The sequence below is a fragment of the Drosophila willistoni genome, unplaced genomic scaffold (assembly GCF_018902025.1).
Source record: "Drosophila willistoni isolate 14030-0811.24 unplaced genomic scaffold, UCI_dwil_1.1 Seg485, whole genome shotgun sequence".
Lineage (NCBI taxonomy): Eukaryota > Metazoa > Arthropoda > Insecta > Diptera > Drosophilidae > Drosophila > Drosophila willistoni.
In genome coordinates, this window is record NW_025814416.1 from 1,343,239 (window position 1) to 1,370,043 (window position 26,805).

The following is a 26,805-nucleotide window of genomic DNA, read 5'->3' on the forward strand; positions in this document are numbered from 1 at the left end:
CAGCATCCAAGGCGTCTAGCAGAGTCTGATCAGAAAATTGTAGATAGTACAATACAAGAATGGTTGAAGGAGAAGGTAATAAGGCCAAGTTTTTCCGAATATGCTTCGCCTGTTGTACTTGTAACAAAGAAGAATGGGAAAAAGCGTCTGTGCGGCGATTACAGAAAGCTAAATGAGAAAGTGGTCCGAGATAATTTTCCTATGCCACAGATGGATACCGTATTAGAAAAAACTCAAAGTGCGTTAGTTTATACTACTCTAGATCTAACAAACGGATTTTTCCATGTTTCCGTTGAGGAAAAATCTCAGAAGTACACAGCATTCGTAACTCAGAATGGTTAGTATGAATTCCTATATGTACCATTCGGAATTTCCAACTCTCCAGCAGTTTTTACAAGATTTATAATGGCAGTAATGAAAGAAGTGAGCAGAGCAGTGAAGAATGGAGATGCAGTGGTGTATATGGACGATATAATTATACCAAGTGTTAGCGCGAATGATGGTCTAATTAAACTTAAAAGGGTGTTGAAGATAGCTGAGTTAAATGGGTTGAGAATAAACTGGGAGAAATGTCAGATACTGCAGAGTAAAGTAAATTTTTTAGGCTATATAGTTGAAAATGGAAGTATTAAGCCAAGTAAGGAGAAGACTGATGCTGTTTCAAGATTCCCGATCCCACATGACAAGAAGTCAGTTCAACGATTTTTGAAATTAACATCGTATTTCCGTAGATTTATCGAAGGGTACGCAGTAACAGCTAAGCCCTTGACTGACATTTTGCGAAAAGACAACAAGTTTGAGTTTAAAGAATTGCAAATGGTAGCGTTTGAGCAATTGAAGTTAGCATTGATCAAAGGTCCCGTTTTAAAGTTATACAATGCTAAGCTAGAGACTGAGATTCACACTGATGCCTCGAAACACGGTTTCGGACCTGCGCTTTTACAGAAAGCTTCAGAAGATGGTTTTTTTTATCCGGTACAATATATGAGTCGGAAAACTAAACCTTGCGAAGAGAAGTATGATTCATATGAACTTGAGGTTTTAGCAGTTATTGGAGCATTAATAACAGATTGTAATGCGTTCACGATGACAATGAAAAATAAAAAGGTTCCGTTACGTGTAGCGGACCCCAATCAAGAACTTATTGTCGTTCCCTCGCAGATGGAAAAAGAAATAATACAGATTGCACACAAACAAGGACATTTTGGAGCTTGTAGTACTTAGTACAGGAGTCGATGAAGTACTTAGTTGTTTTGAAAAGCAGGCGATAATTTTTGGTAACCCGGTGAGAATAATTTCTGACAGGGGAGCAGCATTCACATCCAATGCGTTTAAAGAATATTGTAACAGCAGGATATACAGCATTTACTGATAGCAACAGGTGAACCCCGCGGCAAGTAGAATGGATGCATAATATAATAGTTCCAATGATTTCAAAGTTAAGCCAAGAGAATGAGGAAAAACAGGTCGCTTTCTTAAAAAGTCTAATGTTCGGCAAAGAACAGCCTTCAAGCTTAGGCTGTAGCAATGCGGCGCATGTAGGAAGCTATTTTACCTTTATTTTCTTTGTATGCCAGCTATAAAATTTAGTTTTCTGATTTTGATCAAATTAAGCAGAGTCATTAATAGGTGTATAAAACTGACAACAGCTAAATTTTATGAAAATTGCCACAAAAGTAACGAAGTTATTGATAAAAGTCACTGTTTCGACCAATCGTTCCTATGGCACCTAAAAACTGTGCAGTATATACAAGCCTACATGCAAAATTTCAACTCTGTACATCTTACGGTCTGGGAGGAGTTTGCGTTTCTTGCAAAGTATTTTGGTCAATAACTTCATTAATTTTAAAGCAATTGTCATAAAAATTTATATTTCTCAGTTTAGCATAACTATTAATGACAGTGCCAATTAATGATTAAGATCGGGAGACTGTATCATATAGCTCCCGTAGGAACAATCGGAAAAAAATCTTAAGGTTAGACTCACAAATATGGTGCCTTATATACTGGCCGTATATATATGCTTTTATTTAAAATACATACATATGTATACAGTTTTGGAATTTGCGAGAAAAAAATCTTGAAGAAGGCGAACAAATGGCATAGCGACATATCTCCGACGACATATCTCCGCCCAGTACATTTTTCTGGCGGAGATATGTCGCATTTTTAACGGCGGAGATATGTCGTTGTAAAAAAAGATATGTCGTTTCAAAACGTTTCAAAACGTCATATCTCCGCCGTTAGAAAAACGACATATCTCCGCGCGAAATTATTATTGCGGTTTATTATTAACAATTGTTAAAGGGAGCTGCATTGTCGTTTATACGTAGTAAGAGAGATATTTGTAGTTGGGAGTTCCTGAAAGTAGCTTTGAAAAACGAATTCAGAGTAAAGGTTGCATCAGCCGAAGTTCATAGAAGGCTAAGTAATCGACAGTTGAAGAGAAGTGAGAATTTGTATGAATTTTTGTATTCGTTAATGGAAATCGCAAAGCCGATCGATTTGGATGACGAAAGTTTAATCGAATATTTCGTAGAAGGTATACCAGACATGAGAGCAAATAAGGCATTATTATATCAAGCAAGAACAGTGGATGCGTTGAAAGTTCAAATAGAGACCTACTTAAAATCCTATGATTCTAGGAAGTCGTCAAAGAAAACAACATTGGACTCATATCTCTACAAGCAAGGTAGAGATAATAGATAATAGATGGTGATCCTTCACACATGATGAGAGACTGTAACAAGAAAACGTTTACTTGTTTTAAATGTGGCAAAACAGGCCATCGCTCATTTGAATGTAAGGGAAAAGATACCACCAAAGTTGAAAGTACCAATGTTGTAGATGATAAATTAGTAAAAGCATCAGGTAAATTTACTGATTCGGGTTTGGAGTTAAAAGAAGTAACTTATAAATCAATCAAGTTCAACGGTCTAATTGATACAGGAGCAAATTTGAGTCTCATACGTAAAAGCGTGTTTGTCGAACTTGGAATTAAGTCATTAACAGGATATTCGAAGAGCCTTACAGGTATTGGTGGAAGTCATGTGATGAACTTTGGTAGTTTTAGCATAAGTGTCAAGATAGATGGCATTGAGATGGAAGTCGAGTTTCATATTGTTCCTGATGAAGACATGGCATATGAGGCAATTTTGGGTAGAACCATATTAGATCATATCGACTTGTTTGTTACAAAGAACGGTACAAAGTTTGTGAGCATCAAGAGAAAAGAATTACTGTGTAACGCGAATAAATCATGTGCTGAGTTGTTTAAGGAATTTGAAAGTATGTAAGTATAAAATGGAAATCAAGAGTGACTTATCACATATCAGAGCAGAAATCGCTAGTGAAGTCAAGAAGTTGATTAAAAGTTACAAACCTATTAGAAATACAAACACTCCTATTGAAACGAAGATTGTACTAACAGATGAGTTGCCAGTTTATCAGCATCCAAGGCGTCTAGCAGAGTCTGATCAGAAAATTGTAGATAGTACAATACAAGAATGGTTGAAGGAGAAGGTAATAAGGCCAAGTTTTTCCGAATATGCTTCGCCTGTTGTACTTGTAACAAAGAAGAATGGGAAAAAGCGTCTGTGCGGCGATTACAGAAAGCTAAATGAGAAAGTGGTCCGAGATAATTTTCCTATGCCACAGATGGATACCGTATTAGAAAAAACTCAAAGTGCTTTAGTTTATACTACTCTAGATCTAACAAACGGATTTTTCCATGTTTCCGTTGAGGAAAAATATCAGAAGTACACAGCATTCGTAACTCAGAATGGTTAGTATGAATTCCTATATGTACCATTCGGAATTTCCAACTCTCCAGCAGTTTTTACAAGATTTATAATGGCAGTAATGAAAGAAGTGAGCAGAGCAGTGAAGAATGGAGATGCAGTGGTGTATATGGACGATATAATTATACCAAGTGTTAGCGCGAATGATGGTCTAATTAAACTTAAAAGGGTGTTGAAGATAGCTGAGTTAAATGGGTTGAGAATAAACTGGGAGAAATGTCAGATACTGCAGAGTAAAGTAAATTTTTTGGGCTATATAGTTGAAAATGGAAGTATTAAGCCAAGTAAGGAGAAGACTGATGCTGTTTCAAGATTCCCGATCCCACATGACAAGAAGTCAGTTCAACGATTTTTGAAATTAACATCGTATTTCCGTAGATTTATCGAAGGGTACGCAGTAACAGCTAAGCCCTTGACTGACATTTTGCGAAAAGACAACAAGTTTGAGTTTAAAGAATTGCAAATGGTAGCGTTTGAGCAATTGAAGTTAGCATTGATCAAAGGTCCCGTTTTAAAGTTATACAATGCTAAGCTAGAGACTGAGATTCACACTGATGCCTCGAAACACGGTTTCGGACCTGCGCTTTTACAGAAAGCTTCAGAAGATGGTTTTTTTTATCCGGTACAATATATGAGTCGGAAAACTAAACCTTGCGAAGAGAAGTATGATTCATATGAACTTGAGGTTTTAGCAGTTATTGGAGCATTAATAACAGATTGTAATGCGTTCACGATGACAATGAAAAATAAAAAGGTTCCGTTACGTGTAGCGGACCCCAATCAAGAACTTATTGTCGTTCCCTCGTAGATGGAAAAAGAAATAATACAGATTGCACACAAACAAGGACATTTTGGAGCTTGTAGTACTTAGTACAGGAGTCGATGAAGTACTTAGTTGTTTTGAAAAGCAGGCGATAATTTTTGGTAACCCGGTGAGAATAATTTCTGACAGGGGAGCAGCATTCACATCCAATGCGTTTAAAGAATATTGTAACAGACAGGATATACAGCATTTACTGATAGCAACAGGTGAACCCCGCGGCAAGTAGAATGGATGCATAATATAATAGTTCCAATGATTTCAAAGTTAAGCCAAGAGAATGAGGGAAACTGGTACAAGTATGTAGGTCGTGTGCAACAACTTGTTAATAATACTGCTCCAAGAAGTACAAGAGTTACACCTTTTAAGATTTTGACAGGAATAGAGATGCGTAGTCCTGATGATCCCGAAATAAGAAAGCTTATAACCGATTCGTTAATAGAAGAATTAGACTGTGGTCGTGATGAGATTAGAGCGGAGGCTCGAAAGAATATTAATGAAATACAGCAGGAAATGAAAAGGACGTTTGACAAAAACAGGAAATGGGAAAGAAAATACAACTTAAACGAGTTAGTGGCGATTAAACGTACGCAGTATGGGACAGGTCTAAAGTTGAGAGGTAAATACTTAGGACCATATAAAGTCACGAAGGTGAATAGGCACGGTCGATACGACGTTGAGAAAGTTGGCGATGGTGAAGGACCTTGTAAGATCTCAACAGTGGCTGAGTTCATGAAGCCTTGGCTAGGATCATTCGGGTCGAATGACTTGTCAGGACAGCCGATTGTAGGAAATGAAGTGTCAGGGGGGCATAATCATGGCAATCGGGCAGTAGCTAGTGAGCGAGACAGAACGACACGCAGCGGCCATACCTATCTGGCATATGTTATCTCGCACACTCTACAAACACACGAGCACTCTTGCGCCGCCACTAGCGAACGGCCAATTCTGCACTTATGGATGGCGTAACAAAATACGTTTATACGTATATTTTGCATGTTTCTAGTCCGATTTCAATCAAATTTGGTAGTTTGATAGAAATAGATTTATTAGTCCCCCAAATTTGATCGCGATGTTCAAAAAATTGCAAGAGCCAATCGGTATTTTCTAAATTATGGAGGCGAAAGTGGGCGTGGCAACATATTAAAATATATATATTCTGCGCGCATACTAAGCCAGTATACATACTAAATTTGGTGACTTTAGCTTTGTTAGTTTTCGAGAAAATCAGTTTTGTTTAATTTGCGGGGCCGAAAATGGGCGTGGCAAAATGTTTAAATAGTCAATATACGCGTCTATTAAGCATACAAATTACAATACTCCAGTCCTGTTAAGGGTGAAGATTAGGTTGAGAGGCAAACTGAGCCTCTTATTGCTGGCCTTGGGCTCAGACAATAAAACAAATTATTTTACGGCTAAGTGCCGGAGTGAATATTTATTTAAGCGACTTACTGGAAGAGCGCTGTATTCAAACTGATTTTTTAATACATAGAATATTTCACTTAAGCTAAGCCAAAATTCGCATCACGCCACAATGTCATGGTCGGCAAGCCGACTCAGCAAATCTTCGGCGATAACGGAAACTCTTGCAGCAAAACAAAAGTGTCCGGTTACCGTCGCTGACCATTGCAGCTATAGCGCGCTGATACAATTTATGCAATGTCGCAATTGCGAGGGCTGCTACTTAACTTATGGAGCACGCGATAGCGAGGGTAGATTATGAACTTATAAAATATCCTATGTTAAGTGTTACTTGTTAACTACTCCCCCTTCAAGTGTAAGGCCGTCCTCGGCCGACCCAATCCCGGCGACGACTTCTCGTAACTGCATTGCAGACTTCTTTGCACCGATGAGTCGACAAAGAGTGAGGCCAATGCAGATCAAAGCACAGCATATGGCTCCGATGATGAATGCCACACGATAGGCCTAATCAGTTCCGGCGTTTTTTTGGAATTGCTGTATCACCTCCAGATTACGTTCATTCAAGCGATGAAGGTAAGGGAGGCTGAGGACATCTTGGGTGGCAGTGATGTTCAGCAAGGGAGAATTGGCAATACCCGGGACTCTATTGCGCACGTTGTTGTGATTGTAAAACAGAGTCCCGTTAATTGCGACTCGGTCTCCGAACGTGATGAGATGCGTGCCTTGTACCTGGATCTCAGTGCCGTTGTCCACCTGAATCCTTGCGGACCCGTCGTTGAGGATTATGATTCCGTCATCTACATGGGTGATTATTTCCAGGTTGCTCGGCTGGATCTCGCAGTGTGCCGTGACACCTGCATGGAGCTCTTTGGCATATGAACTTTCCAAAGCCAGACGACAAAATGTGGCTCCAGGTAAAGCGGCGCAACTCTGCAGTGTGTGGGTTTCTCCATCGCATTTGGCTATGACGTTGTCAAACAATCGCACTATGAAGTTCTTGTGGATAACAGGATAAATCGTGATCTTTCTGCAAGCTCTTTTAATCTTGGGGAATTTAATTATAAAGTGTATGGTGTTAATGGATTGAAGAACTTTTACGGACGCAACGGACATAAGATCTCCTATGGGAGTGTTGGTGGGTTCCTCTAGCCAAATTGATTTCAAATCTGTGTGGTCCAAAATGTTTGGGCTAACAATGTTGGCCTTTGCCAGAGTAATAGCAAGCATTAAATTTTGCAACTCCATCATTAGCATTCTGTTTCTAGACAGTAGTGTTTCATATAAATGGCCAGTGTCAACTTGTGAGTCTTTGGCTATCTTGAGAATTTTGTTGACAGTAATTGTTAACTGATTAAGCTGGTCCTGAACTCTAGTGTTTATTTCTATTTGTCTATTATTGGCGTTTATTAATTGCATTTCAGTAAACGTAGTCTGCTCTAAATCCTCGGCATCGGGTGTACCCGCCACAACCTTTAGTATGGATCCTAGGAACTCTAAGCTCCTGGCGACTCTATGGTGCGTGCCTAACGCCTCCAATAGGTCCTGTAGATGTGCCGTGTCCACAATTAAAAGTTTTTTCATGTGGGATTGCGGGAACATGTCAATTAATTTGACTGTTTCTTCCACCATTCGCGCGTACTCGGAGAGGTTTGCCGAGTACCAAGCATAGGCGTATTCCTCCCATACCAAGATTTCGCCGTCGACGATGGGAATGTACTTGGCACGCGAGTAGTCGATGACATGTGCCGAAGCCAGGGATAAGGAGAGGAATAGTATGGATCCAAACCTGTGAAATAAGGTTGTTTTCTTATTTTTTCGCAATTTTTCTGTTTTTCTTTTTACGGCCCACCACCAAGAAAGTTTGTAAAAATTATGCCAAACGGCTAAAAGTAAGTTGAACAACTATATCTAACTTATACGAGTTTGCCTAGTGGCTTAAAGAAGGTGTACAAAAAAGACAAGGGAGTCACCTTAGGTTGTCCTTGTGGACCACCCTCCCTCTAATGAGGACCTCGGTCCCCAGGTCTGCGTCCACTGCCTTCTCATCACATAAAGATGTGAGTTTGTTTCCGAGCCGTCGGTTGGACGTGACCAAAACTCTGTCACCAACGTCGAAGACCCTATTCTGCCGATTTGCGTTCTCCCTAGCTCTGAGCATCGTCTGAGCGTTTCTGATCTTTTCTTGTATTTTTTCTTGTGGGTCATCTGGGTGCGCCTGAACCACATCAACTGGTCTCTGGTCGGTGACCGAATGGATCAACTTATTGTACTCAGTTGTAGCCAGTAAAATGACTACTACAGTGTCATTTATGCCTCTATCGATCTTTAGGCATCTGGCTAGCTCTAACAGGGTGCTGTGAAAGCGCTCAACCTGTCCATTCGAGATGCTATGCAATGGTGGTGCATTTGAAATGCTGACCCCATAGTTGTTTGCGAGCATAGTAACTATGGTCTCTGAATTCAATGACGGTTCATTGTCACAGTAAATGGATCTGGCTTTAGGAAAAAAATTCATGATTTGCATTAGAGCTGGCTTCAGATCCACAATGGTTCTTAAGGGGATCGGTTGGACAATAGCAAACTTAGAGAACTTGTCGATGCAAGTTAGAAAGTATTTTATGTCAGTGGAGAAAATGTCTATGTGTAACATCTCTCCTACATGTGAGGGGATCGGTGTCTCTCCAAGCTCTTGTTTTTTGGGGTGTCTATCATATTTAGCCCTAGCACATGTTTTGCAATTTTGTACTATTTCATTGGCCATTCTTGCCATCTTTGGAAAGTAGTACTCCGAGAGTACCTGCTTAATATTTTCCTGTGGAAACTCAGGTAAACATTTGACGGCATCTAGTGGCTCGTCACAGCGAATGTCGTTTCTAATTCCTATAGTAGCATATGCTACTACTTGTGGGGCGGCAACGTTAGCTGCTGCTATTTGTGGGGCGGCAGCGTTTGCTGCTGCTATTTGTTGAGCCAACTCATTAATTCTTTGAGTCAATGCTCGCTCCCTCTGCTCGTTTGCAGCGGCCTGTTCAGCTAAAGCATCGCTGACAGCCGACCTTATTATTTCCCTAAGCTGATCTGGATCCATTTTACCTAATGGGGGGGAAACTGCAGGGAGAGGTCTTGGCTGAACATGCGCAGGCCAGTGGCCGCGAAAAGCAAAACGGGTCGAATTACGTCGTAGCTCTGAACCACGAGAACTGTATGTATTGATATAGCACAATTTTAGACACATAGAAAGTAACACAAAGTAATTTTATTAACGATCTGGATGATAAATTGTTTTAACTGGAATTCTCAAGGCAGTCACTCTCACGAGTTTCAGAAACCTGGTTCAGATTATTGTTATTAATTATGATCTGTTGCAATATTAAACACTCACAAGTACCAAACTAGTTTTTACAAAAAATTAAGACTTTTGTATAAGAAAAAATTTTAGCTAGAGTATCCACTTACATGATTCAACTAACACAAAAAAAAAATTTCTTTATGAGGTTGGTCACTCGCAGCTCCCTCGCTGCTGTCTTAATTGTTGTTGGTCACTCGAAGCTCCCTCGCTGCTGTCTTATTTGTTGTTGCTTGTTGCAGCTCCTGTGCTGCTGTTTGGTTATTAGTGGATGTGGAGTCCGACCACTAGTTGGGCGCCAATTACAATACTCCAGTCCTGTTAAGGGTGAAGATTAGGTTGAGAGGCAAACTGAGCCTCTTATTGCTGGCCTTGGGCTCAGACAATAAAACAAATTATTTTACGGCTAAGTGCCGGAGTGAATATTTATTTAAGCGACTTACTGGAAGAGCGCTGTATTCAAACTGATTTCTTAAAACATAGAATATTCCACTTAAGCTAAGCCAAAATTCGCATCACGCCACAATGTCATGGTCGGCAAGCCGACTCAGCAAATCTTCGGCGATAACGGAAACTCTTGCAGCAAAACAAAAGTGTCCGGTTACCGTCGCTGACCATTGCAGCTATAGCGTGCTGATACAATTTATGCAATGTCGCAATTGCGAGGGCTGCTACTTAACTTATAGACCACGCGATAGCGAGGGTAGATTATAAACTTATAAAATATCCTATATTAAGTGTTAATTGTTAACTTACATACATACCAAATTTAATGTCGGTAGGTGTCATAGTTTTGAAAAAAAACTGTTTTTTGTAAATTTCGGGGGCGGAAGGGGGCGTGGCAAAAAGTTGGAACAATTATTTTCTGCGTGTTAACTAAACGAGTATATAAACCAAATTTGATTGGTCTATCTGCTATACTTTTTAAGAAAAACAGTTTTATGTAAATCCTGGGGTCGTAAGGGGGAGTGGCCGAAATTCCAATTAACTCTATATATTTAGATACCACACGAGTCTACATACCAAATTTGGTGGCTCCAGCTTTTATAGTCTCCGAGATCTGCGTGTTCATACAGACGGACGGACAGACGGACATGGTTAGATCGACTCGGTTGTTGGTCCTGATCAAGAATATATATTCTTTGTGGTCGGAGATGCTTCATTCTGCCTGTTACATACATTTTGGCGACTTTAATATACCATTTCACCCTATGGGTGTATGGTATAAAAAGCACAGAAAAAATATCAGCCCGATAGCTCTTAAGATGGAATGAAAACGGATGAAAACGCATACGCACGGACGTAGAGACGGACATGGCTATATCGACTCAGCTTCTCATGCTGATCAAGAATATATATACTTTATGGGGTCGGAAACGTCTCCTTCTGTGCGTTACAAACATCTGACCAATTAAGTATGTGGCAAAGACTTATTAAAAATAGTTGCACATCTACCTTAGCAATAATGCTTACCCTAAAAAATAAAAGATTGATTAAAGGACATTCCCCATAAGCACAAAGTGTTAATATTTATAAAAGACTTTGTTTTTTTTCAGTTCCAAAATTCTGCTCATCTTATAAATGCTTCGTTTGTGGATGGTGTTATCTATTGTAAAGTACAACGCGACCCTTTAATAACCGTTCAAGGTCGCACTTTTGACTTAAGGAATGACAAGTATCACTTACTTTTAGCTTCAGGAACTACCTTAAAGGATACTGGTATAGGCTTTCATGATATAGGATGCTCTCCATCTGGTAATCGCATCAATTTGGCTGTAGTCCAGGATTTAGGTGGTAGCAAAATGGTCTTGGTCCGCCTTCATGGAGCATTTATGATTACTGCCTGGATAGGCACTACGTCGCTGGGTGTAAAATTCGCTCGATACTTTAAGCACACATGGGTGGGCCATCAGAGCTGTGGAAAAGATCAATGGTTTACTTACAATGGTCTACTTGGTCATTAATGGTAACCACATGTCTATTAACTGTATTCGGCTTGGTTTCTATTTGGGTGGAATTAAAGCAAGCTGTCTGGCATGCTCACTCAATATTGGGACTGATGACGATTATTTTATGCTTTATACAACCAATTGGACCTTTTTTTCGTCCAGGACCGAATGATAAAAGCCGACCATGCTTTAATTGGTTTCATTGGTTAGTTGGAAATGTGTGTCACACCTTGGCAAGTAAGTTTCTTCATACATTTCACATAATAACACCCCTAAGGATATTAAAATATAAGTTATATTTTTGTTAAGTAAAAAATATGTTGCGACAATATATCACATATTTTAGGTCTTGTCCGACTGTATCTGAACAAACTTACCCATCTTATTTTTTCCCTGATCTCAGTTGAATAATATCACAATAATAAAGCAATTGAAGTCGTCAATGCGAATTCGCTGTTATACTAGACTACTTGACTTGACTCTGCTGCAGCTCTGCTGGTGCACCGGCTTCTGAAAAGCCAAAGTTACTGGCTTTATCTCTTTTTTTTTTTTCAGTTGTGGCCCTTTTCTTCTCAGTAAATCTTTCAACGTCTGAGCTGCCCGAATGGACGGATTGGGTTTTGGTTACTTTTATAGTATTACATTGTTTACAGGAATTAATTTGACTGTTTCTTCCACCATTCGCGCGTACTCGGAGAGGTTTGCCGAGTACCAAGCATAGGCGTATTTCTCCCATACCAAGATTTCGCCGTCGACGATGGGAATGTACTTGGCACGCGAGTAGTCGATGACATGTGCCGAAGCCAGGGATAAGGAGAGGAATAGTATGGATCCAAACCTGTGAAATAAGGTTGTTTTCTTATTTTTTCGCAATTTTTCTGTTTTTCTTTTTACGGCCCACCACCAAGAAAGTTTGTAAAAATTATGCCAAACGGCTAAAAGTAAGTTGAACAACTATATCTAACTTATACGAGTTTGCCTAGTGGCTTAAAGAAGGTGTACAAAAAAGACAAGGGAGTCACCTTAGGTTGTCCTTGTGGACCACCCTCCCTCTAATGAGGACCTCGGTCCCCAGGTCTGCGTCCACTGCCTTCTCATCACATAAAGATGTGAGTTTGTTTCCGAGCCGTCGGTTGGACGTGACCAAAACTCTGTCACCAACGTCGAAGACCCTATTCTGCCGATTTGCGTTCTCCCTAGCTCTGAGCATCGTCTGAGCGTTTCTGATCTTTTCTTGTATTTTTTCTTGTGGGTCATCTGGGTGCGCCTGAACCACATCAACTGGTCTCTGGTCGGTGACCGAATGGATCGACTTATTGTACTCAGTTGTAGCCAGTAAAATGACTACTACAGTGTCATTTATGCCTCTATCGATCTTTAGGCATCTGGCTAGCTCTAACAGGGTGCTGTGAAAGCGCTCAACCTGTCCATTCGAGATGCTATGCAATGGTGGTGCATTTGAAATGCTGACCCCATAGTTGTTTGCGAGCATAGTTACTATGGTCTCTGAATTCAATGACGGTTCATTGTCACAGTAAATGGATCTGGCTTTAGGAAAAAAATTCATGATTTGCATTAGTGCTGGCTTCAGATCCACAATGGTTCTTAAGGGGATCGGTTGGACAATAGCAAACTTAGAGAACTTGTCGATGCAAGTTAGAAAGTATTTTATGTCAGTGGAGAAAATGTCTATGTGTAACATCTCTCCTACATGTGAGGGGATCGGTGTCTCTCCAAGCTCTTGTTTTTGGGGTGTCTATCATATTTAGCCCTAGCACATGTTTTGCAATTTTGTACTATTTCATTGGCCATTCTTGCCATCTTTGGAAAGTAGTACTCCGAGAGTACCTGCTTAATATTTTCCTGTGGAAACTCAGGTAAACATTTGACGGCATCTAGTGGCTCGTCACAGCGAATGTCGTTTCTAATTCCTATAGTAGCATATGCTACTACTTGTGGGGCGGCAACGTTAGCTGCTGCTATTTGTGGGGCGGCAGCGTTTGCTGCTGCTATTTGTTAAGCCAACTCATTAATTCTTTGAGTCAATGCTCGCTCCCTCTGCTCGTTTGCAGCGGCCTGTTCAGCTAAAGCATCGCTGACAGCCGACCTTATTATTTTCCTAAGCTGATCTGGATCCATTTTACCTAATGGGGGGGAAACTGCAGGGAGAGGTCTTGGCTGAACATGCGCAGGCCAGTGGCCGCGAAAAGCAAAACGGGTCGAATTACGTCGTAGTTCTGAACCACGAGAACTGTATGTATTGATATAGCACAATTTTAGACACATAGAAAGTAACACAAAGTAATTTTATTAACGATCTGGATGATAAATTGTTTTAACTGGAATTCTCAAGGCAGTCACTCTCACGAGTTTCAGAAACCTGGTTCAGATTATTGTTATTAATTATGATCTGTTGCAATATTAAACACTCACAAGTACTAAACTAGTTTTTACAAAAAATTAAGACTTTTGTATAAGAAAAAATTTTAGCTAGAGTATCCACTTACATGATTCAACTAACACAAAAAAAAAATTTCTTTATGAGGTTGGTCACTCGCAGCTCCCTCGCTGCTGTCTTAATTGTTGTTGGTCACTCGCAGCTCCCTCGCTGCTGTCTTATTTGTTGTTGCTTGTTGCAGCTCCTGTGCTGCTGTTTGGTTATTAGTGGATGTGGAGTCCGACCACTAGTTGGGCGCCAATTACAATACTCCAGTCCTGTTAAGGGTGAAGATTAGGTTGAGAGGCAAACTGAGCCTCTTATTGCTGGCCTTGGGCTCAGACAATAAAACAAATTATTTTACGGCTAAGTGCCGGAGTGAATATTTATTTAAGCGACTTACTGGAAGAGCGCTGTATTCAAACTGATTTCTTAAAACATAGAATATTCCACTTAAGCTAAGCCAAAATTCGCATCACGCCACAATGTCATGGTCGGCAAGCCGACTCAGCAAATCTTCGGCGATAACGGAAACTCTTGCAGCAAAACAAAAGTGTCCGGTTACCGTCGCTGACCATTGCAGCTATAGCGTGCTGATACAATTTATGCAATGTCGCAATTGCGAGGGCTGCTACTTAACTTATAGACCACGCGATAGCGAGGGTAGATTATAAACTTATAAAATATCCTATATTAAGTGTTAATTGTTAACTTACATACATACCAAATTTAATGTCGGTAGGTGTCATAGTTTTGAAAAAAAACTGTTTTTTGTAAATTTCGGGGGCGGAAGGGGGCGTGGCAAAAAGTTGGAACAATTATTTTCTGCGTGTTAACTAAACGAGTATATAAACCAAATTTGATTGGTCTATCTGCTATACTTTTTAAGAAAAACAGTTTTATGTAAATCCTGGGGTCGTAAGGGGGAGTGGCCGAAATTCCAATTAACTCTATATATTTAGATACCACACGAGTCTACATACCAAATTTGGTGGCTCCAGCTTTTATAGTCTCCGAGATCTGCGTGTTCATACAGACGGACGGACAGACGGACATGGTTAGATCGACTCGGTTGTTGGTCCTGATCAAGAATATATATTCTTTGTGGTCGGAGATGCTTCATTCTGCCTGTTACATACATTTTGGCGACTTTAATATACCATTTCACCCTATGGGTGTATGGTATAAAAAGCACAGAAAAAATATCAGCCCGATAGCTCTTAAGATGGAATGAAAACGGATGAAAACGCATACGCACGGACGTAGAGACGGACATGGCTATATCGACTCAGCTTCTCATGCTGATCAAGAATATATATACTTTATGGGGTCGGAAACGTCTCCTTCTGTGCGTTACAAACATCTGACCAATTAAGTATGTGGCAAAGACTTATTAAAAATAGTTGCACATCTACCTTAGCAATAATGCTTACCCTAAAAAATAAAAGATTGATTAAAGGACATTCCCCATAAGCACAAAGTGTTAATATTTATAAAAGACTTTGTTTTTTTTCAGTTCCAAAATTCTGCTCATCTTATAAATGCTTCGTTTGTGGATGGTGTTATCTATTGTAAAGTACAACGCGACCCTTTAATAACCGTTCAAGGTCGCACTTTTGACTTAAGGAATGACAAGTATCACTTACTTTTAGCTTCAGGAACTACCTTAAAGGATACTGGTATAGGCTTTCATGATATAGGATGCTCTCCATCTGGTAATCGCATCAATTTGGCTGTAGTCCAGGATTTAGGTGGTAGCAAAATGGTCTTGGTCCGCCTTCATGGAGCATTTATGATTACTGCCTGGATAGGCACTACGTCGCTGGGTGTAAAATTCGCTCGATACTTTAAGCACACATGGGTGGGCCATCAGAGCTGTGGAAAAGATCAATGGTTTACTTACAATGGTCTACTTGGTCATTAATGGTAACCACATGTCTATTAACTGTATTCGGCTTGGTTTCTATTTGGGTGGAATTAAAGCAAGCTGTCTGGCATGCTCACTCAATATTGGAACTGATGACGATTATTTTATGCTTTATACAACCAATTGGACCTTTTTTTCGTCCAGGACCGAATGATAAAAGCCGACCATGCTTTAATTGGTTTCATTGGTTAGTTGGAAATGTGTGTCACACCTTGGCAAGTAAGTTTCTTCATACATTTCACATAATAACACCCCTAAGGATATTAAAATATAAGTTATATTTTTGTTAAGTAAAAAATATGTTGTGACAATATATCACATATTTTAGGTCTTGTCCGACTGTATCTGAACAAACTTACCCATCTTATTTTTTCCCTGATCTCAGTTGAATAATATCACAATAATAAAGCAATTGAAGTCGTCAATGCGAATTCGCTGTTATACTAGACTACTTGACTTGACTCTGCTGCAGCTCTGCTGGTGCACCGGCTTCTGAAAAGCCAAAGTTACTGGCTTTATCTCTTTTTTTTTTTTTAGAGCAGTATCCTATAACTTTTTTATTTGCTTTACAGTTGTGGCCATTTTCTTCTCAGTAAATCTTTCAACGTCTGAGCTGCCCGAATGGACGGATTGGATTTTGGTTACTTTTATAGTATTACATTGTTTGGCCCATCTAATATTTTCTGTAAGTAACAAAATTAATGTAGTAAAATAAATGTATTGTATATTAGACCTAGAAATGGTTTACCACCTTTTTATTTGAATGGTTTTTGACATTTGAGCATTAAGCATCGATATACATTGAAATCGCCCATAATTTAGTTTATAGAGCTACTATGTTTTTTACAGTCTCTTAATCTTTAGATTGGTTTATTATTTCTTAAATATCATGACGTATGTAACTTTACTTAGAATTTTGTTATTGACAGATCGCTGGAGCCGCTTCGGACAGACAACTAAATCAACGAATAAATGCATTTCAAATGGGTGAAATGTCTCATCATCAAGGGTCTTTTGGGTGTCTATGGGATAGTTGTGTCATTTTTTGTTGTTGTGCTGATTCTTCTAGTCTTACTTGCGCCCATTGAACAGTATTGGTCATCGTCTTAAATATTATATTCCCACTGTCTATTAATAATCACAATTCTTGTTTTCCCTTACTAAACATGTATTCCATTTTTTATTTCCTGTCCGTAAAACTAAAATAATTAGTTTTTGACAATAAAATAATTAAAACAGCATTAAAATTAAGAAAAGCCGTTAATTTTGCTACAGTTACTGTTTGAAATCTGTATCTTTTAAAAATGTATAAACACATATATCCTAAAATAAAAAAAAAACCAAAAAAAAACCGGTCGCTTTCTTAAAAAGTCTAATGTTTGGCAAAGAACAGCCTTCAAGCTTAGGCTGTAGCAATGCGGCGCATGTAGGAAGCTATTTTACCTTTATTTTCTTTGTATGCCAGCTATAAAATTTAGTTTTCTGATTTTGATCAAATTAAGCAGAGTCATTAATAGGTGTATAAAACTGACAACAGCTAAATTTTATGAAAATTGCCACAAAAGTAACGAAGTTATTGATAAAAGTCACTGTTTCGACCAATCGTTCCTATGGCACCTAAAAACTGTGCAGTATATACAAGCCTACATGCAAAATTTCAACTCTGTACATCTTACGGTCTGGGAGGAGTTTGCGTTTCTTGCTAAGTATTTTGGTCAATAACTTCATTAATTTTGAAGCAATTGTCATAAAAATTTATATTTCTCAGTTTAGCATAACTATTAATGACAGTGCCAATTAATGATTAAGATCGGGAGACTGTATCATATAGCTCCCGTAGGAACAATCGGAAAAAAATCTTAAGGTTAGACTCACAAATATGGTGCCTTATATACTGGCCGTATATATATGTTTTTATTTAAAATACATACATATGTATACAGTTTTGGAATTTGCGAGAAAAAAATCTTGAAGAAGGCGAACAAATGGCATAGCGACATATCTCCGACGACATATCTCCGCCCAGTACATTTTTCTGGCGGAGATATGTCGCATTTTTAACGGCGGAGATATGTCGTTGTAAAAAAAGATATGTCGTTGTAAAACGACATATCATCGCCGGTGATCTGCGCGGAGATATGTCGTTTCAAAACGTTTCAAAACGTCATATCTCCGCCGTTAGAAAAACGACATATCTCCGCGCGAAATTATTATTGCGGCTTATTATTATATCATCGCCAGTGATCTGCGGAACGACATATCTCCGCGCGGAGATATGTCGCTTTTCTAACGGCGGAGATATGTCGGCGGAGATATGTCGTTACCCCGAACAAATATGGCGTCTTATAAACTATACAAATTTGGGACAAAATTTTCTGTCCTTTGAAGAAGAAAATAACGAATTAAATAGTGGAACTAAAAACTTGCTTAGCTAAGAGCGAAGACTAGGCCCGGCTCGAATAGAAGTGTGGGGAGTTCTTTTTGTGTCGAGCTCGCCTCCCTCAGCACTTAACCCTTGTGTTGCCCGTTAGGCTTAAACACTATGTTAGAATGTTAGATTGCTAATTACCTGCTTGGGGAAAATGACAAGGTAAATTATATTTAAGTTGGTGAAAAATTAATCCTAGTTGCAGGTTGGTCTTATTTATTTTCGTTTACCTAAGTGGATGTAAATATTTTAGTTCTTTACATAATTATTACAAAAAGGGATGTACCGATTTTGCCTTTTACCAAACTGGATGTAAATATTTAGTTCTTTACCTAATTAATACAAAAAGGGATGTACCGATTTTGCCTTCTACCTAGTTAATTAAAAAATATTATATTAAGTGTCAATTATTCCTCTTGTTTGCGACAGGTTATTCTTAGCTTCATAGAATAATAGCACCTTAAATCCGGATTGTATAGTATTTCTCAATATAATTCAAGACTGTTTTATTTATTAGTGCAAAATTGTGTGTAAAAAATGAAAATATTTTTGTAATTTTCCATGTCTCCGAACATTTACGGTTAAGTTTGATTTTTTCCTGACGTTGATTGATGGAAAAGTCAAAAACGAAATTATAAACACTTCCTCAAGGTTGAGGTGTTCTCAAATAACTCGATTCAACGGGTCAGGAGAACTGCTTTGAATATGAAATTTCTCCGTTGCATTGCAGAATAAAGTGTATGGACCTTATTCTGAAGCTAGCTCTCCCACTTCCTCGGCGAGTAGCAACAAAAACGGACAATGCACCCCGTGCGGATATACAGAGTAGGAAGGAGATATATGCGGTATATAGGAATTGAAGAGCTATTCGAAGAAGCACAGGAATGTAAAAACAAGACAAAATGTAACCTTTTTAATATGCTGGCAGACTCTTTGGACCCAGTTATTGCATCACTGAGACACGTGTGATCACAGAAGAATTTTGAATATTCGATATTGATATAAATATTGAAAATTATTTTAAAGAAAATCAGCCATCTATAGCAAATTTTCCAAATAACCCTAAAAAAAATTATAACAAATTTTCTTTTTTTCTTTTTGTAATTATGTTAAAAAATCAAATTAAAATATCAAAAAATGTTGCATAGTCGTTCAAAACAATGAAAAATTCCATTTGTGATTGAAAAAAAACTGGTTTCGCTCAATTTTTAAAGAAAAAACATGCTTGGAAATATTTTCTGACTTTGACCTTGAATATTACAACACCAGGAACACCCAGCACTTTTGATAAACATTTCTTTTGAAGCTTAAGGTATTTTTTATCATGTGTTCATTCATTTTTAAAATCCCTTCATTGGTTTAGAAGCTATGATTTTTGCCATGTAAAATGCCAAAAGGCCCCACTGTGCGACGTTTTGCTGAATGTCATCAGTGGGGGCGAGGAGAGCAAATCTATTAATTATGAAGTACAAAAGAAAAAGTTTTAAATTTGTAAATAATCAAAACTAAAATAAAAAAGTAAGTACACAATTGTAGCCAACACCCGATTTTTTAACTCTATTAGCATCTTTCGATACTGGTTATTGTTCAATGAATTGTATTTGTAACCTAAGCTTGAGCTAAAGACAGATAGTAATTATTTGAAGAAGGTAGCTTAGCTTTATACACAACTATACATCCCCGACCCGGTGGAGGTGTTTTATTTGCACAAGGTACCAGCTATGCCCCGATTCACAGCCAATGTGGTCAGGGATGAGTTGGAGCCAATCCAAGTCCAGAATATTTTCATTGATTTCGCTGTAGATGATTAAAAAGTATAGAGCGAAGTGAAGTGACAGAAAGATGAGGAGAAATTAGGTAACAAAGGTTGTTAAAAGATTGGATTCGTGAAGAGAGTAGTTAGTCAGACATCTACTAAGGTGAATAGGAAAAAAGTTTCTGGTCCGACGTGAGGGAACACAAAAATATAGCGTATCTAGTAAGTTAGTAGAAATGACTTCGCCGTTGACAAGTTTATGGAGAAAGAGAATACCATAAAAGAGCCTACGGTTGTAAAGTGAAGGAAGATTAATAAGAACAATTCTGTAAGAATAGGAAGGAAGGCGAAGACTTGGGTTCCAATTAAGACCGCGCAACACAAACCTAAGGAATTGCTTCTGGACCGATTCAATACTGCGCTGGTGAACATCATATTGCGGGTTCCACACTGGCGAGCAATATTCTAGAGTAGGGCAAACACGAAGTGTATAAAACCTTTGTTACATAGGGATCATCAAATTCTTTAGCCCAACGTTTAATGAAGCCAAGAAGGCTGCATGCTCTATTGACAATTGAAGAAATATGAACATTAAATGAAAGTTTTGGGTCAAACATAACGCCTAAGTCTTTGAATGTTGGTACACAATGTAACAGAACAGACTTAATAGAGTAATGAGCGAACGACTGAAAGTCATAAAAGAACACTTAGAGGCATTAAGGTGTAATTTATTAACGTGGCACCAATCACAGAACGCATCGAGATCTGATTGCAAGTACTGTTGGAAAGAAGGATCATTATAGGAATAACAAATCTTGACATCATCCGCAAACATGAGCACGTGTGAATGAGCCAAGGCCAAGGCAAATCATTTATAAACAATGTAAATAACAGTGGGCCCAGATGACTGCCTTGGGGTTGACCTGACGTAACTCGAACAGTTTTAGTTATCGAGGAGCGAAAAGTAATCTTTTGGGTTCTGCCAATAAGATACGACTTTAACCAAGACAATAGTTTCGGGGAAAAAACCCATAATGTTAAGTTTCGCGAGAAGCATAGAATGATCAACCGTATCGAAAGCCTTACTAAAGTCAGTATAAATAACATCAGTCTGACACTTTTTACGGAAGCCATGGTGTACAAGGGTAGTCAATTCTAAAAGGTTGGTAAGCGACGAACGACCTTTCATGAAGCCATGCTGACAAGGAGAAATAGTTGATCTGGATAGGTGTTGAAGGGAAGACGTAATAATTTTCTCAAACAGCTTAGGTATTGGCGGGAATTTTGTCAATGCCCTGTAGTTAGAAACATCCGATTTGCTACCCTTTTTAAAACGCGGAATAATAAAAGACTCCTTCCAAATATCAGGAAAGCTATAAGTCTCACTCGATATAAAGAATAACCGAGATAAAAGCTTAGATAGGGAAATCGAACACATTTTAAGGATGCAACTAGGTATATTATCAGGCCCGGAAACAGTCTTCAGTAATACTAGGAAAAAACATACAATTTAAATGTGGGATTGAAAAGGGATAGGGTGTGGGATCCGAAACAGTAGTCGAATAAGTCGACTGAAAGAATTTAGCAAACAGATCTTCAATATCTGAATCATTATTACCAGTCTGGTCATTAAGTCTGAAGGTGGAAGGTAGTACATTAGAGCGTCTTTTGTAATTAACGAAGTTGTAAAATCTTTTGGGGTTCATATAAAATTCAACCTTACAGCGAACGATATAATTATTGTAGCATTGAGTATTTAAAGGACAAAATTGAGATTTGGTTCAAATCAAAAGAGAAAATAAGGATGATAAGGAGATTGAAATTTGTTTTACGAAAATATCTACGACGAGACTTTGAGATGTTATTAAATGAATTAGTAACGGAATTGTAAGAAATAGTAACTTCAATGGTAGGGTGATAAGGATTTTCAGGTTTCACTCGGGGCTGTGTTTGTGATACAGCACAAACAGTGGGATCAGAGACAAAAACAAAATCCAGGATTCCTTTAGAAGAGTTAAGGAAAAAATTCAACTGATATAGCGGACATTCAAGTAGGCTATCAAGAAAAACATGTTGAGATGAAGGAATTAAAAATGATAGATTATCATCAACAAGCCAAGAAATATTAGGCAATTTAATAAACTCAACACCTAAGAGCAGATCAATCGGCACAACACTTGAACACAGATTCGAGTTGACAGCAATAGGAAAGCTAATATGTCAGCCGAAAAGGTTTGGCTATCACAGAACAGGTTCGAGAGCTTGGTAAGAAGTCCTCTTACATTTTTATAATGAATACAAAGACTAGACGTTATTAGTTTTTTGAAGCAGAAGATAAATTAGGAAGGTGGACAGGCAACGGACGGGAGCGCTTATTGGTCGCAAACTCGTGTAAAACTAGGCCCTCTGGCTAAAAATTAGCGTCAACTATAGCTAAGAAATACTCATTTGGTACTGTAATTTTAAAAGAGATTTCTCGAGGAATAGAAAACTTAAACTTTTGAATTAAAACCTTAGCAGGGCATATATTACTAATGTAAGCTGCCACAGACGACTCAGAAGTATCTGGAGCAAGCCTAGAGATAAATAATTGTTTGCGATGAGGCACTACAGTTAGTGCATAGATCATAGGATAAAGAAAGAGCATTTTTATGGATGTTGTTTGAGGTTGTGCTTCCTGCATATGTTAAGAATACCCTTCAGGTTTTTAAACATGTGTTTTTTCGCACAACCGATAACTATTAGGTCATCCATGTAAAGGAATGCTTGTGACGGGTTTAATCCCAAGAAAGCTTTTGTCATCAGTCTTTGGAAAGAATTTGACGCGTGGAGAGAGCAATGTGCGTCTCCATCAATATTTATAAATGGGTCACCTATTGCACCGAGCAGCACTGTCAGTTCTTTGACAACCACAGCAACCAACACAACCACAGCAAAAACTACTATGTTGACAGCATTTACTGCAACGTCTACAGAACAACTGACCTGTCTCAAGCCGACAACGCTAAGTGACACAGAGCCAACCACAACAATAAATTCAACGTCTCCTGTCCCAACTGGAATCGGTAGATGTATTAAAATAACTAAGCGGAAGCTAAGACCGAAAAAAAAAAGAAATGGCAATACTCCGAAAATAACAAAACCAAATGAACACGTAGCACCCCTTAGCGGGCATCGGCTTAAAATTCTTGCCAATCAGTAAGACGTCCAAGATAGCGCTGTAGAAAAAGTTTAAAAATCCAATCAGAGGACCATTTCCGCATCATCGAAAAGTACCTCCGTTATGATAATATCAATAGGGGAAACGTAAAAGAAATTAAATGTCAAATCCAATCAGAAGACCATTTCCGTATCATCCTACCTCCTTTATGCTAATATTAACATTTATACTTACCAACTAAAAAACAGTAAAGGGCTTCAGATTGTGCTAAAGGGGATTGAGTCATCGGTTCCAACACAAGAAATATCAGACGCATGGGCTGAGAAAGGGTTTGCGGTTAAGTGCGTTCTCAAAATCATCAATAGAAACAAAGTCGCACAGCCGCTTTTTAAAATCGAGCTCCAACCAGATGCAAAGCGGTCAAATCCAAATGCAGTGCACCCTATCTACAACCTTCAGCTCCTATTGCACAGAAGAATCACCGTAGATGAACCCCATAGGAGATATCAATCACCTCAGTGCAAAAACTGCGAGGAATACATCTACAGATGGATGCATCCACAAATGCTCTTTCCAATTCCGCGAACTGATAATAAAACTCCTCTTAAAACAAATGACAGACCAACCAAATAATAAGTGATGAGGGTCGCCCGCAATATCTTCAGGATTTAGCTTAAGTACTAAGAACAATATCTCAAATTTGTAGTTAGGTTCTAAGCTAAGAGTATATTCAACAAATATATTAAACGGTACAACAAAAAAAAAAAATTGTTGTATTACCAATTGACTTCGTTGGTCATTTTGTTACAGTTGTGTAATATTGAAATGTTTATTGCAGTTAAATTATTTGGTCGTAATATTAGCGAATCATTTGGTTCACTAAAATCTAGTTGACAATTAAACGCTTTGAAAAAATCTAGTCCCAAAATTCCAACGAATGGTATGGGAAAAATTTCATTTAATATATGAAAGTTGTGGGGAACTATGAATTTATTGTGCAGGAGCTCTAAAAGGGTTAGACTGAACTTTCACCCATTTCGAATATTTCAATTGGGTTTGAAGTATTTATATGTTCAAATTTATCTGCGGTTTCTTTCATTGTTGATATGTCTGCACCAGCATCTAACCACAAGGTAAACATGTAACCTGTTGTTTCTGAATGAAATGCATTATTATTGTTAGCATATAAGTAATTTTAATTATAGTCCATATTGTTAGTGCAGTAGGATTATTATCGAATTGGGTAAAAGCTTAAGCCTAAAAAAAAATTGAATTGATCGGTTGTAATAATTATACAAATTGCAAATATATTGAACAATAAATCATATAGGCTGTATCGCCTTAAACAGTTTAACTAGGCAGTTGGTTTTCGAACACCTTTTGAGGAACATAATTTTGACAATGATGTCCCACACAACAAACAAGTAATAAACAAGGAACCACGCACAGGAAACATACACAAAGACACGGATTCATGATGCCTGGCAACATGCTGCGAAAAGTGATCGTTAGCAACATGTTGCTGCAATTAAAACTCGCAACATTACGATACGACACAACAAGTTCGATCGAACCGCTTTTAACCATCAGCGAATTTCGTCACAACGGGAAAATGCGTGGGAAGCGGAGAGCGAAAAAGTGAACGACTAGAGAGAGTATACGGAGAGAGGGAGAGGGCTGGTATGCTCCAATCAGAAGTGAGCATGGGCCCATACATGTAACATAAGAGAGAGATGTGAAGGAACTAAGAGCGAATTATGCGTAAGCCGGTGAAATAGACCGATGACCAAGCAATACAAGCATATCACACGTACGCTATACGTGTGCATAAGTGAGCGCGGATACCGATGGATGATGTGAACGCGCTCTATAATGCTGGACGGCTGAGCGGGTCTCGCGAGAGGCCGAAAGCAAGCAATGAAGTGGAGAGCCAGAGTGAGGGCTATGCATGCCGAACAGGGGGTAGTGGGGGCTGGGGGCGATAGGCAAAGAGGGGTATGCAGAAGCCGAAGAAGAGGGGAATTAAGTCTTGGGGAAGCCCTAAATATGAGGCGAATATATTGATGACGTAGAAGAATGAAATCAACTAATTTATCCCTTGAATTAGTTGAACGGGGAAAAAATATGTATGAAGGGAAAAGAGCAACAATTGTCCAGAATTAATGAAACGAGCGGAGCAAAGGACATGGGAAAAGCAGCGTCGTCTAGCAACCAGAGAGGATATGCGAACAATAAGAAAAAGCGAGGACTGGAGAGAAAAGGATGGTAGCCCGCATAGCAACAGAGACGGTATGTGAGCAAAGCAGAGCAACACGGACAAGGGTCAGTGGGCGCACAGCAGTCGAGAAAGTGGATGCGGCTGCGCCAAGGACTTTAACGGGACTTTCACCACGCATGGCAACAGCGCGGATGAAAGCGATGGGCCGATGGAAAGTTACCGGCTGTAAAGCGGTAGAGGCCCCACGATGCCTAAGGCCAGCAGCAAATTATGAAATGATCAAGTCGACGAGTCAAGATCAAGATATCAAGTCATCGAGTCCTGATCAACAAGAAGCGAAGCAACAAATATCTTTTGGCCTTACGAGTAACATTTGCCAAATTACCATTACAAGCAAATAATCGAGTTTATAAGGCCTAACGAGTAACCTTATGAACTCCACGAGCATGAAGAAATTTGAAACATAAAACAAGTAAAACGTATCCAGTGTAATCAACAACCAAACCAGTAAAGAAAATACACACACATACACCTAGACCTCGCTTTGCGTTGGGGATACGTTCCAAAAAAACACGACGCAAACTGAAACGACGCAAAGTGAATTAAGATTTTTTATAGGCAACCATGGAAAGATCAAAGATAGGTTCCCGGGCTATGAAAATACTAATTTCTAGAAAGAAAAATTGAACAAAGTAAACATTTAAAAACAAAACTGTTATTCCATTCATTCATTAAAAAAAAAAACTGCTTCCATTAAATCAAAATAACCAATTCAAATATTTTATCTTTATGAGTTTTTAGTGGCTTCGTTCACCAAAAATTTGTCCAGAGTTTGGTGAATAGTTTTTTTTTGTAAATTTAAATAAATTTCTTGGTAGCAGTTGATGTTTGCAGCTACCGCCTGGGATACCTTAAAACTTCTGTCATTGTCAGGATCGTTTTTTATCAAAATTCTCCATTGCTTCGTAAATCAAGCCCATCGCTTTTGAAATTTGTTTGGAGGTTAAACACTGTTCTACGAACATTTCTACTAAACCGTCCCCGAGTTTTGATAGCAAGAAGCAATTATAAACAGAAGTGGGTAAGCTAGATGTCAATGTTGAAAAACGTAAAACTGCCAAAAATTCAAAGGCAATGTTGGTAAAAGTTGATATTGGCCTTGCCACAATGGCTGATTTGGAAAAAAAACGTTAAACACTCGAACTTACAACAACGCAACAACGAGAATAAAACGACGCACAGTAAAAATTAGTACTAATAAAGCAGCGACGCAACTTCGAAAAAACGCAAAACGAAACGACGCAAAGCGGGGTGTATACAGTGGCGGTCACGTATTTAAAACGTTTTTTTTTTTTTGTTTAGTTCCAATTTTCTCTTCTTCTAAATAACTTAATCGAATAATTTCTCTTTCTTTTTATGTGTATAGAAGGGTGGGAATAGAAGGGCAGTTTTGCATAAAATGTCTCATATTGATAGGCAAAAAAAACTATCTAATTTTTATTCGATTTTAATGAAAAATATGTCATTCGACGGGAAATTCAA

General features: G+C 38.6%; 1 protein-coding gene and 2 long non-coding RNA genes across 5 annotated transcripts in view; 1 reads left to right on the forward strand and 2 right to left on the reverse strand.

The window, feature by feature from the left end:
- Positions 1-16,860, forward strand: part of LOC6649959 (putative ferric-chelate reductase 1 homolog) — a 79,564-nt gene extending 62,704 nt beyond the window's left edge. The window contains exon 9 of the mRNA XM_047012948.1: positions 16,711-16,860. Within this exon, the coding sequence (XP_046868904.1) occupies positions 16,711-16,811 (101 nt within the window). The 3' untranslated portion in view covers positions 16,812-16,860. The remainder of the gene's footprint in view (positions 1-16,710) is intronic.
- Positions 10,868-12,169, reverse strand: LOC124461429. Of its 2 annotated transcripts, XR_006955063.1 has the most exons (4): positions 11,715-12,169; positions 11,375-11,609; positions 11,075-11,303; positions 10,868-10,994 (listed from the first exon to the last, which is right to left on the reverse strand). It is a non-coding gene; the product is annotated as an uncharacterized LOC124461429 (long non-coding RNA). The 2 variants fall into 2 exon arrangements; XR_006955062.1 differs by having other exon boundaries at positions 10,870-11,303.
- LOC124461428 lies at positions 15,214-16,439 on the reverse strand. Of its 2 annotated transcripts, XR_006955061.1 has the most exons (4): positions 16,061-16,439; positions 15,721-15,955; positions 15,421-15,649; positions 15,214-15,340 (listed from the first exon to the last, which is right to left on the reverse strand). It is a non-coding gene; the product is annotated as an uncharacterized LOC124461428 (long non-coding RNA). The 2 variants fall into 2 exon arrangements; XR_006955060.1 differs by having other exon boundaries at positions 15,214-15,649.
- Positions 16,861-26,805: the final 9,945 nt, after the last annotated feature.